General features: G+C 48.1%; 1 protein-coding gene across 1 annotated transcript in view; it reads right to left on the reverse strand.

Annotated features, from left to right (window-relative positions):
- LOC108233922 (transmembrane protein 211) overlaps positions 1-15,747 on the reverse strand; it is a 148,088-nt gene extending 132,341 nt beyond the window's left edge. Inside the window, exon 1 of the mRNA XM_017412704.3 lies at positions 14,914-15,747. Within this exon, the coding sequence (XP_017268193.1) occupies positions 14,914-15,288 (375 nt within the window). The 5' untranslated portion in view covers positions 15,289-15,747. The remainder of the gene's footprint in view (positions 1-14,913) is intronic.
- Between the last annotated feature and the right edge of the window lie 686 nt (positions 15,748-16,433).

A 16,433-nucleotide genomic window follows, 5' to 3' on the forward strand; every position in this document is an offset into this window, starting at 1 on the left:
GTAATCATCAAAATTAAACGAAATAAACATTTGAAATATATGAGTTTGTATGTAATGTATGAATATAATATACAAGTTTCACTTTTTAAATGGAATTACTGAAATCAATCTACTTTTTCATGATATTCTAATTTTATGACCAGCACCTGTATGGTTCACAAATGTGTGCAAGTCTGTGTTAGTGAGCTCTTCTCCCTTGCCGAGGTGATCCATCCACCTCACAGGTGTGGCGTACGGTGATGCTGATCAGACGGCTAGATTACTGCACAGGTGCACCTCAGGCTGGGAGGAAACGAGAGAAAACCTACAGAAGCGAGGCACACTGCGAGAAATGGACAGAGAAAACGCTCCAAGTTTCGACGTATGCACAGTTCAGGACGTGTAATGTTGGAGGAAATAAAAAGATCTTTGGAAAGTTTAGGCCAGACGACATCGTCGCACTCCAAGCTAGAAAATAGAAACCGTGGTTGTGTAAAAACAAAACATTACAGGTATCAAAATGTTAGATCACTCATATTCTGTGTCCTGTTTAGACTTTGAATGATTCGACTGTGAAGTGCTGAGTTTTCTCACTCAGTTTTGCCAAAATCCCAGCAGGGATGTGGAAGTTTTCTGCACTTTTCTTTGTGAATTTTATCCTCGCTGTGCAATATACTGCTGGCAAAAGTAGCAGCAAATGTTGTCCTGTGCTTTATCTCGTTGAAATGGGAAGGGAAAAACACCGCCTCAACATGTTTAAGATCATAATCTATAATCCGAACTCTCCTTTGGCTTCCGGCAGGTTTTCCTGACCTGAAACTACAAATCTGAGGGTAATTCCCGTCCAGATTAATCGCCTTTCAAACGCAAGACACACTAAAGAAGACGGCCTGCGAGATTTCCTTTCGAACGGAGCCGTGTGAGTCTACGCGCGCGTGGGCCAGGTGGTCGCACGGCTCGCACCGTGTCCTACAGAAACGATCCCAGGGGCTTCGCGTTTGTTTACGGCGCGCGAACGCGGAGCGGCGGAACTGCATCGAGACGCCGCGAGTGGGAGGGAGACAAAGTATAGTTGGTTTACTCGAATCCGCAGGGGTGCCTGCTTTCATAACGAGAGCATAAATTCACTTTGCGTCCTCTCAGAGCTGGTTTGGCTGTGACTCCTGTGTTTTGGATAGAGGTGGAGGTAGCGGCGCCGGGGGGGGTTACAGCTGGTCTTCTGCGGCGTACGAGTGAGCCATCATTTATGTTAAAAAACGGAGCGAGGCTCCCTGTTAAATCAATACATAAAGCACCCGCAGGATCCACGGTGAAGGCAGGGGAAGTGACAGGCTGCTTAACAAATGGGCCGCGGCTCCCCCACCCCCGGAGCCCGCTGACTCAGCAGGATCCCCGGCAAAGGAAGCGGTCCCCCATCGCTTCCCGTTTGCTCCGATCAGTCAGGCGGCCTGCTGCGCCTACCTGTGAGCTGCTGATCAGAGGCTCCTAAACATCAACCAAAGAGCATAATTCATAACAGAGCTAAACGCTGAGGGAGCTGCTGCTGCTGCTGCTGCTGCGACTTCAGCCGTCATTTAAATAAACACCGCTGGCCTGCTGTTTCACTATCACACTTGAGTCCATTGGTGGCTTTGGAAGTGAAGTATTGTTGCCATGTCCACTTCGTCCAGAATATCAAATATGCGGTGTGTGCATATTTGTGCATATTAAAAAGCTAGAGAGACTGATCATCCATCCTTCAAGGCTGATGAGATCATAAATCCTCCTCCTTCGCAGGCAGACTGATTTCCTCTCCATTTCACAGGGATGGCTATAAAATGCAGATCAACGTGTCCCACTCTCTCCTGCTCCTCCCGTCCTGAGCCACCTGTTCCATCCATCATCCGGACAGCTCTTCATCCGCACTCGCAGCTCCTTTTCTTCTCTCTCTCTCTCTCTCTCTCTCTCTCTCTCTCTCCTCCGTATGCGGCGCCGACCTCTCGCCCTCCTCCGCCCGTCAACGCTCGCCACCCTTCAAGTTCTCCCGCCGAAAGATTTCCGCAGACTGCGTCCCCCGGAGCTCGAACGGTGTCTCTTAAGGCGCGTTCTTTTGTAACACCCCGTGTTTGTGTCGCAGCTTCCACCAGCGGGGCGTTCGTGGACGTTGGAGTGGAAGGGATTACAAAACGCGCCGCTCCAAACGCCGCGGCCAAACTCCTCGCTTCAGCCCTCTGAAATTGATTTCCCCCCGCTCGGGCAGACGCCGCTCTCCGCTTGCCTCAGAGTGAAAACGACGCTGGCGGGGGAGCTGAAAAAACTTTCCCCGAGACGAGTGAAAATACTAATCTGCTTGCGAGCGTGTTCAAGGACGCTCCGACATAGTAAAACTAAAAAAAAAAAAAAAAGAAGCAAACCTACGAGAGCCACAGCTGGATGAAGGAAAACAAAGATGAGAAAGAAGCTAAATAGGCGCGCTGCAACACATTGTCAGTTTCTTTGAAATAATGTACAACCATACAATAACCGAACGACTCAAAACAGCCACATGTCAGAGCATCCTTGTCAGCAACGTCATGATCCTTACAAATCACAAACATAAGCAGCAAATTGTAAGTGAGACCACTAATCTGCTGATCAGGATTATTACTCAATGTTGACTGTGAGCCATAAGAACTGTTAGTAAAAGCAGCATATAAGTACAATACTGTCAACGACTTTTAAATCAACCCTCATTTCCTCTTTTTTTTCGGGCTTTTGAAGGTCTGAAGTTTCGTTTTTGTTCTGTTTCCGTCCGGCTCTTGTACCTGACAGCATATCGCGCCACCGGTGCATCCAAATGAGCAAAGTGGACAACTGGAGGACAAAAAGAAGGCGTTGTTTCAGGGCTAAACGGAATAATAGATGAACAGTGTCTGAAAGCCGTTTCTTTGAGAGGTGAGAGATGCATCAACCTGCAGGTAATCACTTACTGTATGACGAGTTTTCAAGCTAATAGCTCTTTAGGGAATCGCCTTGTTGGTGCTAAAATACTATTTTGTGTGTCAAACTTTGTTGTCTTTGGTGTCTTTTGTGGATTCAACTAAAACACTGGAGTAAATTGTGTCTTTGTGGTTGGCTGCTGGTAGCAAAAATGCCTTACGAGCCATTTTTGGTTCTTTGCTAAGTTATATGAAGACATAACACTAGTTCAACCCTTTAATTTAGGAGCCTTTTTATGCCTGAGCGACCCAGCGTTAAGCCTCTTAACTTTCTTTGAAAACGGCCACTGGGCTGAAACGGAGTGACAAATCAGCCAAAGTCCAAAAATAAGAAAAACCTTTTGAAAGACCTTCAGAAAAGCCTGGTGAGCTATTAATCAAGACCTCTTTAAAAGATGACAAGAAAGTCTGGCTCCGACCATCCGTTTCCTACGCCGAGGCTCACGGCACGCCGGTTGCCCGTCGGTCGTTGAGCAAGAGGCGGGGTTACGCCCCCGACAAGCCGCCAGACCATCAGGAGGTCACGTAGACGCGAACAAGCGTTCGAGGGGATCTCGAGTCGAATCCAACGGGCTTGTTTTAGACCGTGGGAGGAAAGCGGAGTCAAACTCCACACAGTAAGAGCCCAGTTAGGCGTGGAAGACTGACCAACGGCTCCATCGTGCAGCCTGAAGGCCTTTCTGTCCTCCGAGAGACGGAACGAAGTCGGCTCCCTGTCACGCGAAAATTGCTTCATCCGCCTCTTCGCGACACAAAGCCCGAGTCAAACTGTTTCTCACAGGGGTTCGAGCCAGGTGGTGTCTGATTGGTCAGAAGGTGTTTATGTGGAAAAAGCCGGTGAGCTTTAATGGAGTCACTTTGCTTCTGCTGCTCCGCTGAGAAGAAGCTGTTAGAAAATACAGCCGTCTGTACGACTGCTCCAACAAAACTTAGAAACCTCTGGACTTAAAAAGATCACGAGGAGACGCGGGCGTCTTAAGTCTGGCTTCTTGGAAGCGAAACGTAAAGAAACGAGGGCTGAAGACGTCGACACAGTGCTGCGGAGCATGACGAATGCTCACGTTTTGCTTCTTTTTCCATCTCACTCTGTTAGTCCTTGACTCATCCCATCTGTCGGGGTTTTATCAGCGAAGCTGCGCATAGACGCACGTCTCAAACCTGCGTGTGAACACAGGAGAAGTTCCCGCGCAGTCATCGTCCTCGGGGTACGTGGACGTCGCTCCTGTCAGACACAGCTGCGGATTTAAAAATTGTAGGAGCGGAGCAGGAATGTGGAAATTTGTCAACGGGGCTTATCGGAACGGCGCAAATTTATAACTGCTTACTTTTAGGTCGCAGTTTAAGATGCATCCCCTGAATGACAAGAGGAAAAAAAAAAAGGGAAAACGTGTTCATAGAAGAAGCTTTGTGGGGAATAAGATTGTACTAAGAAGTAATAAACGTGTTTATGAGGAGTGAAAGAAGGCAGACTAGGTATAAGGAGCTGAGCAGACACACATCTGAACCACCCAAATCAGAGCAGTTATCAGGTGATTACTAGGAGAAAGTTCTAAAGGTATTGATTTCCACACTAAACAAAACCAGTTATCAGGACAGGAACGGATAGATAAGCTCAGCATTAAACACGTCTGATTCCTCGTTGGGGAGAAAAACGTACGCATAACCGGTGATACGATCCTTTAAGTGCTTTCCACAGCCAACCAGCAGATTATTGGCAAATATTACACACAGCTCCTATCAGAAGTTGACAACACTGTCTGGCTCAGTTTGATAGAAAAGATAAATAACAGCCTGACATATTAGCACAGCGCTGCGCTCGCTACCTCGAACCCGTTATCGTGTCTGGCGGATACCGCGGCCTGTTGGCGTTATGTGACCGCGGACGCGGCGGGGAGCTTCCCGCTTCTTTGTTCGAGGCGGAGAGGCGGCACGCCACGTGACCTGCGAGCAAATAAAAACGACAGCTGTCGGAGGCGCAGTCCGAAGGATTCATTCGCTCGTTCGATCTCCACGCCGTTTTTCCACGGATTCACGCGGCCCTGCCATCGTTTCCCGTCACCAGCCAAAACGGTGGCCTTGGAGTAAACATGCGCTGTATGATAATAAGTCAGCGCAGGCCGCATTTCACGCAAGACTTCCTGTCAAATGACCACCCATCTATCTTCCAGCTTCTCCCTGGCTTTTTCCTTATTATTTCTTTTCTAGTATTTATGTACCTGGCCAACCTCAAGGTGAACAGGCGACCAAAAAACACCAACACCGCTAATTTATATTTGATCTCTCAGCCTACACACAGCCAAGGATGTGTTTGCCTCATAAAGCAGCAGCCGGGTGCCTTTCCAGGCGGCGAACGAGATAAAATGCAGCGCCGCTCTGAGCCGACAACCTCGCAAACAACCCGGACAAGGAGAGGGGGGGTAGTAAAAACCTGACTCCTGACCTCCCCCCACCGGCTCTCCTCTCGTCCGCTCTTCGCTCATTTCTTCGAGCGGGGTGGGGGTGAGAATGTGAGGCCGCGCTGAAGTTCAGGGCAGAGCGGAGGGGAGCGGAGCCAGAGCGTTGACAAGCTTATCGTTGGACTGTGAAAACGATGCCGCCGCCGACGGCTCCTTTTGTGCGGCGGAAGCAATTTGCTGCAGCACCGATATGGATAGGGGACTTGCTTCGGCACGACTGCGAGGCTATTTAACGGGGTAACAACAAGCGAGGGACGTCATCCAGATAACCGTTTTAACTCGTCCCCTCGGCCTTCCATCCCCTCGATTACAGCGTCAGCGCTGCCACGGACAGCCACTGTTCATCACATCATCATCTCTCCCTTCGTCTCCCTGCATAAAAGCAGTGCGTGATTTGGCCGGGGCGCGGCCCACTTCCCTTTGAGGCGTCTAATCACACTCGTGTGTGTTGAACGCGAAGCTCTAAACAGAATGAGGCCGACTGAAGGTGGAGGGGGAGAAAAAAATAGTCAGACGAGTCCGCTTTTTGTTCCATGGGGGAGCAGTGGATTCCCTTTAGGGGTGTGTGTGTGTGTGTGTGTGTGTGTGTGTGTGTGTGTGTGTGTGAGGAGGGACGAGTGCATTAGACTCCATCATTTATAACGGCCAGACCCACTTCCACACAAATGGATCTCACCACAGAGGCTCCCCCATTAGCATGAAAGGAGAAAAAAAAGGGCAGAGAGAGAGAGTGGCTCGGTGCCAGAAAATCCACGGGTAAGGCTCGGGTCCGCAGAGTAGCAGAAAGCAGCTGAGGTTACACTCACTCCCTGCGGGATGTGTGCGTGTGTCATATGCGTATCATTAGATCTCGTAGCCCCCCCCCCCCGCTGGAGGCCAACTCAGAGCACAGACCCTTCATTTTTTCTCTCACATTGTTCTGGGAGATAAGGGCCAGACCTTGTCCATCATTCTGTTAGCAGGCAGCATATTTGGTGGCGAGTCCCCGGCCCTGACCACACCGCTCTACGTGGATGTTTAAAAACGGATAGATTTCTCTACATCATGTGATTTAAATGCAAAAAAAAAAAACACAAAAAAAAACGAAATACTATGCCGCACCACTAGGTGGCGCGAACATCCCCATCAGCAGCATCAAAATATAGAGAAAGAACGGTTTTGGCTTCGCATTTGGGGGGGAATCTTTAGGACACGGTTTACACATTCCTCAGTTATTAACCATTTCAGCACCGGATCAAGGTTTGTAAGCGTCAGGATCAGAAGGAAGCGAGGCAGATGAAGAAAAAAAATGAAATGATTAAATGAAATAATTAGCTCCGTTGTTGTTGTGGCGTTTACAACATAAAGTGATATTGGGAATGGACAAAACAGGCTGCCACGCCATTTCCAAGATAATTAAAACTAAAATCTATGTTTTGAGTCCACGTGAATACACCAAAGTCTAAGTTCTCCATTTTGGCAAAGATTTTTAATTTAAAAAAAACTTTAAAAAATAAATCGTGTTCATGTGTGGACAGGATAAAATAAATAAATAAAAAAGAGTCGTGTTGACAGGGCCTCGGTCTGAACCCGCTGTCCACCAAACCAACAAACTCTGACCTGAAAAAGACGAAATTTGACCCAGATTTGGGTCCTTTGATAGGGGGAAAAAAATACGGTAGAGGCGAATCGATGACAGACTATACTGAGTATTTATACTCTGAATAAATAAAGTTTGCAGCAGTTAGCAGCAGTTAGCAGCAGTTAGCAGCAGTTAGCAGCGTCCCCTCGCCACAAGCCTTTTCCGGCCGTCTCGTGAAAGCTTCCCTGGAATTAATTCGTCTGTTCACCTTTTACCAATATTTCCTCAAGTTCGCTCGCAGCGGGTGTGTGAATGATTTCCGGACTCGTGGTTCGATCCACTTAACTCGTTGCTGATTAGTTGCACTTAAAGAACCACATTTAACGGGTTTTTTTCACGGTCAGCTCACCAATCAAACCGAGCCGCTCTCGTCGCACGTTTTTAATAACCGCTCACGCTCCGCAGCGCTTTTTTTTTTTTTTACAAGTCGGTGTATAAATTTTTGTCACAAAAACACTTCGTTTTGCGGAGGACCTGGGGTGTTCTGCTAATTGGCCGTGTGATTGTGCTAATTGTGTGAAGTGTGTGTGTGTGTGTGTTTTTTTTTTAAAAGGGGCTCGTTTTCAGAATTGTTTCTAAGCAATCATAGAGAATTGTAACAAGGTTGTCTTAGCAGTCCCCAAATCACATTTAATGGCTACTTAAATCAGCGTTTTTTCACTTTTAGTTTGGCGGCAGAGCAGAAATGAAGTACGACTGTGTTTGTGTGGGGTTTTTTTTTGTTTTTTTCCTCCCCCCCACAGCTTCACGGCCTTCTGTAGCTGAAGAAAGCTGCTGTTTTCTACAACCGAAGCACTTCGGAGATCCTTGGCTCCGACAGAAAGAAACTCGGGCCGTCCCCGCCCATAAAGTTGACTTTGCCTCAGCAAACTGTTGTTGATTAGTTGCTTTGGCTGCGTGTCGTGAGCCCGCAGCATGAAAACAGCTTGACGCATTTTTCTTTTACATAAAAAAAAAAAAAAACTAGTTAACCAAATAAGAAGAAATTAAAAGCAAGAACAGAATGAAATACGTGCAAGGGCAGCCAATGTCCCCGTGTGAGGACGCACAAAACAATGTCTGGAAGACCTGCTCAGCTGAATTTATGACTGAAACATAACAGGTAATCACCCATTAATTGATCTAAACTCAGTTTTCATTTCAGACGAGTTATTTTGTGTCACGAAGAACCGACACATTTCCACCCCTCTGCTAAAAGCATCTAATGCCTCTTTTCCACTGGCTCTACTTGAGCAGCCCCTCTCCACTCCACTCTGCTCCGCTCGGCTCTGTAAACAGTGCATCGCGTTTCCACCCACCAGTCTGCTCGGTAGCAGAGGAACGCCTCCTTGTGTTGGTGGGAGAGCCGCACCACGCGCTAACGCGTTTGTGTAAACAACGGAAGAGCTATGGACAACGTTGGCCCTGTGTTGTTGCTGTTTTTTGAGCTTCTGGGGATTCTCCTGAGACTTCAGGAAGAGAGGCGCAGTGGAAGAAAAGCTCTGGATGTCGCGATTGTTGCGCGGAGTCGGACGGCTGTTATCCACCGGACATTTTAGGCTTTACAGCGCCTGGGGGGACAAACATTGCAGGGTAAGCTAACGCTGTTGTTTATAGTTTATAGTCCCATAACTTCGCTACCGTTCCAAAATTGTCTATCGGTGTTTTCTTCGCTCTTCTTACGCTTCAATCTGACCCAACCCACGACCAATGAGTGAACAGGAGCTCGCTTGCGTCACCCACGAAAGCAGGGCCGCCCGGTTGGACCCTGCTTCGAAGCAGGGACCAAAAATTGCCCGGGGCTGGCCTCGAAAAAGGCCCGTGGAAACGCTCGCAAAGCGAGCCGAGTAGAGTGGAGCCGGGACCGTTAGGGTCCGTGGAAAAGGGGCAATATGTGAGGCGAAGTGTGTGATGGGCTGGGATCTCATCTGGGGGCGCCTCTTGGTCCATGTCAGCTGGGGCCACTAGCCAATCAGACGCTATATTTGAAAGCGGACTCCTGTTTTTTTGTTACACGGTGCGTTAAAAAAAAAAAAAAATCTCTCACCCGAGCATTTTAAATCACACAAAAAATTACATTCTGATCTTTGTAAAGTTCACGCCTTACATGTTTTGTTAGATAAAGTTACACCCCAAAGACAAACAGCCCAGCGTTCTTTCACAGCCTAATCCTCTCTTCATGCTGACATTACCGGCGGAGGGCGAACACAAAGGCTGTGCAGCAGCCAGACACAGGACTCATAAGTGAATTTCAATAAATGAGTTATCTACCTACTTAAGAGTAGTTCTGGCTCACTGAGTGATGAAATGAGCGTCTAGCCTGGTTTCTGCACCAGTAAGTGTTCCTCATAGGTAGCTGGCAATTAGGCACGGTGAAACATCTCCAGCGACGCCTACAATTCATCTTCTTGGCGTGCAGGGGAGATGGCACGGGCCGACGCTTTCGCCTGGCGTGGGGAAGGATTTCAGCAGAAGACATCCGGCCTCCTCCTCCTCCGCCGGCCTGGAGTCCCCGCTTTGACACGGCGCCACTTGCTTCGCGGGCGGACCAAAAAAAAAAAAAAAAGAAGGACGAGGGGGCCGGCTTGTACGTTTCCCAGTCCGGGAAGGCGGACGGCCGCTCGTTTCAGCTACAGGGCGAAGCCAGCGCGCACACAGAGACGGTGAAGAACACATGCGGCGCAGTCCAAAAGGTGCCCAGATGCAAGACTGTGTGTGTGTGCGTGTCAGACTGTTGGCTGGCAACCGCAGAGGCCAGGCTCATCCAGCGCCAGTGTTTAGTCCCGTGAAGCAGCTGGAGGCGTGTAAGCTGTTAACAGGTTAAGGTGAAAATGTTTTCTGGCAGGTTGGCTCGTCCTCCTTCACACTTTCCGCCCGGCAGCAGCTCACAGCACACCTCCTCCAAGTGACACGTCCAACATGGCAACCGCCCCTGCAGCACACACACTGGCTTCTTCTTCACAACATATACGATCAAAATGGGATTACACACACACACACACACACAAAACCACTGCACTGTAGATGCTCTGTGACAGAGTCATCCAGATGAAATTAAACACACTTCTACAACTTATTAAAATCAAACAACGTATGTCTTTTAAGAAAAGCCGCAAAGCGAAATGTTCCTCATCAACTTCGCAATAAACTGCAATAAATCCCAGACACACAAACTGCTCAACAATAATATATTTATACTTCACACAGCACCCCGAATGCTCATTTCGATGATAGTGGCTGAAATGCTAAAGATCACAGAGAGTGTTGGGTCAGGATGACGAAGGAGAGGGGAAAGTGGTGGCCAATCACAACCAACGCCATCGCACCGTTCAACAACAACACTGCATGGTCATGTTTTCCTTATATCGTGCTACTTCACTTATTACCTGATAGTAACGTATTGTACATGAAGAGGAAATCGACAAAATAAATACTTCTGTACGCCTCGAGTTCTTCGCTTGTGAACGAGTCGAAAACCAGATCATTTACAACCTGAAGGTATTGAACTGATGGCAGCTGATGTGGAACGTTCCCCCCTTTCTTCACGTGCACATCTTTGTCGTTCACTTCAGTTTCTGCCAGTGTTGTTCATGTCAGCTGGCTCAAACGTATCGACATAAACTAAGAACAAAACCTAAGGAAATTTGTGTTTGGTTGATTATTTCACTCCTTTAAGGCAACAGATCTTATAGTGTTGGAAAGCCTGCTTATTTCCCCTAACATGGTGCCACATTTGTTAGGTAAATGCGTTTGTGGGTTGAGCAGCAGAGTTGAGCGTGTGGGATTTGTCCACGAAACACCAGCCAAATCTGCTCTGCCAATGCCAAACAGCTTGTTCTGCTTTTGACTCTTGTTTGGTGAATTAGATGATTGAAGTCTAGAAAAAAAAAAAAAAACAATATATTTGCAATTTATCTATTTCACAAACAGGGGCCTCGGGAGCATGTGGAAGAACCATACACAGCCACAACAGCTTGTTCTGCTTTTGACTCTTGTTTGGTTTCATTTGTTGAACTGGATGATTAAAGTCTGAAGAAACAAGATATATTGGCAGTTTAACAATTTATCTATTTACCAGACAGGGGCCTCGGGAGCACGTGGAAGAACCATACACAGCCACAACAGCTTGGCTCCTCTTCATGCTGCTCACCAACTTGGTCACACGCTGCTGTGGGATTCATCCCATCCTTCAACCAGCTTTTCACAATAAATGTGTTTGTGTTGGTCACTCTGGCCACGCTGCTCCCACAGGTGCTCAGTGGGGTTGTGGTCAGGACGGCAGGCAGGACGATCCTTCAGCTCCACTCCCAAATTCTGGAGGTTGTCTCTGATGAACCCTGCTCTGCGGGGGCAAGCGTTGTCCTCTTGGAGGATGGAGTTCAGTCCCAAACTGTGGAGATGTAGGATCTGCCACTGGCTGCTCACAGGTGCTGACAATCAGGAGCCAATCAGGCACCTGACTGTCAGCGCCTGGAGGACCAGAAGCTCTGGTACTCCAGAAGTTTTTCTTGGGCACAACGCACATATTCAACTCTGCTGCTCAACCCAAAAATGCATTTAACTAACAAATGTGGCACCATGTAAGGGGATATAAACAAGATTTGTTGTGTAAGATTTACTGCAAAGAAGCATTGTTACGCCAAAAAAAACATCAACCAAACACAGTTGTCCTTACTTTTTGTGCTATATTTATCTAAGTTTGTGTGTTTTATCCCTTTTCTCTGGTTTCATGTACATCAAAGTCAGTAAACTAACATATCTTGCAGATATAAGTTGTCATCGATCCAAGTCCTTCTTCAACTAATGGGCTTTGTTTAACTTCCAACACGGTGGCAAACATTTGGTAGACACACACACACACACACACACCAAAGACGTCAGTCAAAGCGAGCTGTTATGCCTGCATTTGTACTTGGAAGTCAAAATTTCCACGTTCCAAGTCAGGAAAAATCAACTGGAAGTCAGAAGTTTGGCTAAGTCGGAGATCCCTGAGCAGCCATGGCCTGAGAATCCAACAAGGCTGCCTCATGCATGAAAACCTGCGATCACCGCGGTAATTAACTTGTAAATGGAACACAGCATAGATACACCTGGTTGGCCCAGTCCACATTCTGATCCTCTTGTTCTTCTTGGGATTTTTTTGATTTGATTTGTCCTGCTTTCTGTATGTCCCTACAACAGCTCACCTCTCTTTGTGACAACGTGCAAACCCAGAGAGAACACAAGCTCACCTCCGTCTGCCGCCTGCTTTTAGACCTCCCCGGGTTGGCTTCGCGTGTGTGTGTGTGTTTGTGTGTGTGTTGTTGTGTTGGTGGCCCTGAATGGAGACAGTGGTCCTGCTGGCAGCCTGACGATGGCCCCCGCAGCCCTGGAATCTCGCAGAGCTCCCCCAAAGCAAAAGCTTTTGACAACATGGAGCGACAGCAGAAAGAAAGTACAGCGTAAGTAGGCCAGCCTCACAGGGAGCCTCGTCCTCTTTCACCCCCCTCCCTCCTCTGGTTCACTCACCCAACATCTACAGGACTCGGCCTGACTTTTCATTCCTCCAGGACTCCAGCTTTCCCCACTCTCATGGCGAAAACGGTGAAAGATGTTTGTTTCCAGTGTGCACTGTGTCACACACACACACACACCCGGTGTTGATGCTCCGAGCACACATACCTGGCGACCTGTTCGTTCTTGTGTTGTTGTTTTTTTTTTGTGCAGTTTGTTGACAAGCTGGAAGCAGAACGCATCGACAAAAACCCATCAGCGAAGGAGTGGCGGAGTAATAAAGAGGCTCTGATGAAAACTTAATGGCCCCTTCACCTTTATTAATGGCCGCGGGGATCGGGGCGGCGCGCCCTGCGTTTCGCCAGGTGCAATAACACGAGTTGCTCCGCGCGGGAGAGCCGCTCCATCAACCTCGCGCCCACTGACGCACTCAGCAAGGAGCTCATAATGGGGAGGGCACTAATTAACAAACTGACAAGAAGCTAAATGATTAACTGACCCCCCCCTTACTTGTCCCCTCCTCCCTCCTCATTTTAGCCAAATGGGCCTTAAACAGGATATTACCCTGAACTCCAGCAAAGGACGTAAAGTGGTTAATTAATAAACACCAATCAGTTAGGACATGAAACCCATCGAGTGGAGAGGAGAGCATTGATTAAGTTGATAGACGGACACCGGTCCAAATCAGACCCCAGAGCAGGACGACGCTGGGATGGGAGGGAAAATGTTGCTTTTTGCCTCTTCAGATCAGTTCGATCTGTTAGAACATTTTGCTTAGAAAGCTAATAATAAGTAATTAAAAAATAAGATTTTAAAAAGAATTCAAACTCGGATGAGAACACCACATCTCACGCCCCCGTCTTCTATTTACCAAAAAAGCGGAGCATCAAGGAGGAGATCCTGGGGAGGAACTGGTTGGAACCCGTCAGTCTCAAAGGTTACGAGGCTGTTATCTAAGCGCTTGTAGCTCATCGTTCTGCGGAGAGACAGAATCTCGGTTCGCAACATGGAAAACGAGACGAGACTGAATGGGCTTCACTTCGAGGTCAACGCTCGGAGAAAGTGGAAAAACAACAACAAGATCGGCGTTTAAGACTCTAATGGTCCTCGTTTTTGCTCGTCTGGTTCCTGGTTGCCAGATAATAAAAAAAATATATCTGTTATATTTAAAAAATACAAAAGCAAGAGTCAGACTCATCGGAACAAGCCGCAAGCCTTTCGAAATGCTGTCATCTGGACACACAAAGCCAAGGAGGAGCTGTTCGGTCGTAACGTGCAGCACAAGAACACCTCACGGCACGGTGGTGGGAGGGCTGATGATATGGGCTTCTTTTGCGACCGCGGGATGCGGGCATCTTACAGTCGTGAGGTCAAAATGAGCTCAAGTTTTATGACTAGAGCCATAAAAACACCCAAAATAACTGACCCCCCGTGAAGGACAACAGCTGAACCAGTGGCTAACTAAAGTTAATTAACTTCATGCTTCAAGCTGACTACTGCAATCCGATTAAACAGACGCCCGGGTGGGCCTTGTTTTATTAAAAACAGAAAAAAAAAGGTTCTGTGCGTACGGCGTACCTGAGGTCACCTCCTCGCCCCGCTGACAGGCCATATGCCCCGTCAGTTTGAATGTCAGAGGCAGATGAGATTAAACAGACTCTAATCTGCGTTTGCAGCGGCAGAAAAAAATCAAAAATTAGAATTAAAAAAAACAAAAAAAAAACGGCAACACCTGTAAGTAGAAACTCCGGAGTGACAGTCTTCCATTTTCCATTTGAAGATGTTTGTGCTCCAATCTGACAGTAAGGCACATATTAGCAGCACACTTTGAAATGCTAATTCCCCTTCATACATAAATCATAATGCAGAGGTGGCTGGCATGCTGCTGATTTGTAAAAGGGGGGGGTTAGAAACAGCCTGGAGCTGGCGACGGCATTATCCCACAACTTGTTTCCCCTGACAAATGGTTGGGACCCTGACCCAACGGGGCTTTTCACAAATCAACTTTTTCTTTAAGTTAAAGCTGCATAAGAACAAACAAACAAACAAACCCCATCCCTCTAGAGCTGACCCTCAACCATCTCATCTTGTCGTGCACATGCTTCGTGTGGTCCCTGCTGGCAACCTGGTGCCACCTTCACAGCTTTAAGTGTGACAGAAAAGACCCCCCCCCTCCCCCTCTGGTGTGCCAAAGTGGCTCAGTGAACTGTAGCACATCCTGTGGCGGGGTCACCTTCTGGGACAGGTTGCAGGAAATGATGGCGAGATCTGAAAACCTGGGGTTTAAGCACATCATCTTGCAAAAATCTGAATCCATTCACTTGACATCAGCTGTGAGCAGCCATCCCTACAGTCACACGGGCTGCATGATGCCCTCATCCATCCACATGTGTGCACCACAGTCATGGGTGGGTGGGTGTGTTCCTACCTGCCAGGAGCTGGAGGGGATCTCAGCAAATCTGCCCAGACCCCCGAAGGTGTAGCACCGGTACATGTGGTCCAGAGACTCGGAGCAGTGCCACAGCAAGCCAAAGCTCACGGAGTCCTTGCTGCTGGTGTGAGGATGCTGCTGCTGCTGCTGCTGGCTGGTCCTCAGCTGGTCCTTCACAATCCAGGCTGGGGAGATGAAGCTGAAGCTGCAGACGGCGACCAGGACGGAGGACAGGAGCACCCAGAAGCAGCCGACACAGCTGAACATGGTGCCGGCAGCCTGGGGCAGGAAGCCCGGAGACAGCCCAAAAAGATCGCTCCCGAAGCCGGCTTCTTCCGCTTTCTTTTCCCGGCCCAGGAGGAGCGAATGCATTTGGAGCCCGCGCCTTCAGGCGCGAGACTTCAACTTCAGCCTCGCGCCCAGCACTGCACGAACCGCGGCGGGGGGGCAGTCGGAGGGCATCGGCAGGTGCGGCTGTCCGAGTCCGGGTCCCCGGGACATCTGGTCTGAAGGCGGGGGGGTAGAACCAGTCGGACAAACCTGGGAGGAGGTGGAGCGCGCGCGACACTCGGGATGTTTTTAGGGTTTTTTTTTCCCCCCCACACCCAAAACTGGATGCGCAGTTGTCACAGAAGTGACCGTGAAGGAGCAGATGAAGTCGGGAGTCCCCAAAGCAGAAACACGAACAGGTGCCAGAACCGGTACCAGAACCAGAATCTCCCCGGGCTGCCTTCACTTGCTCAGAGCGGACAGCGGCGGACTTTGACTCCGCTGTCTGCGATTCCCTCTCCTGCCGAGAAGTCTCCCCGTCAAGCTGCAGCTAGCTAAACAAACAACTTCCGGTAGAGACTTTCAAAGTAAAATGTCGTCTGACAGCTTCCTGGTAGCTCTGCGCGTTTTGTAGCCTTGACAAACTATATAGGTAGTACAGTGTTTAACTTGATACCTTTCAGGCAGCTGTTGGTTTTAGCTCTGACAAAACACAAACAGAAATGTGCATAATGTAAAATACAGTGTTGAGTCATTAAATTAAGAGCATAGAGCTCATATCTTTAAAAAATGCGATGTTAATCACCAGATATTACCTGGTGTGTTAGTTAACTCTTCAGAAAAAGAACGCAAAAGGTGCATCATTGACATTGGTTACACATATTGTTTAAAGAAATATAGTGATGCATTGTGCTTAAATGTATTGTAATATCAACCAGCTTAGCAACATCAATAATTTCAAAAATGTAACTTGAAAAGTGCTGTTGTTAGTTTTTTGATTTGGTGCTTTTCTTTTGAAGGTAAAATCCCAAATTTCCGGTGTTTTGCAGGCCCTGTCCTCTAACTTGGGCTAGCAGCAGGTTACCTTGTAATTACTTTGCACTTTGCTAATAATGTACGTAAAGTCCTGAGGCACGGCGTTCATTACGACACGACACATAACACGCCATTACCGCGTAAATATAAACTCACCAAACAAATCTAATTTTATGGTATTTTCCGTAAAAATAAATAAAAAACACACGGAA

The sequence above is a fragment of the Kryptolebias marmoratus genome, linkage group LG13 (assembly GCF_001649575.2).
Source record: "Kryptolebias marmoratus isolate JLee-2015 linkage group LG13, ASM164957v2, whole genome shotgun sequence".
Taxonomy (NCBI): Eukaryota; Metazoa; Chordata; class Actinopteri; order Cyprinodontiformes; family Rivulidae; genus Kryptolebias; species Kryptolebias marmoratus.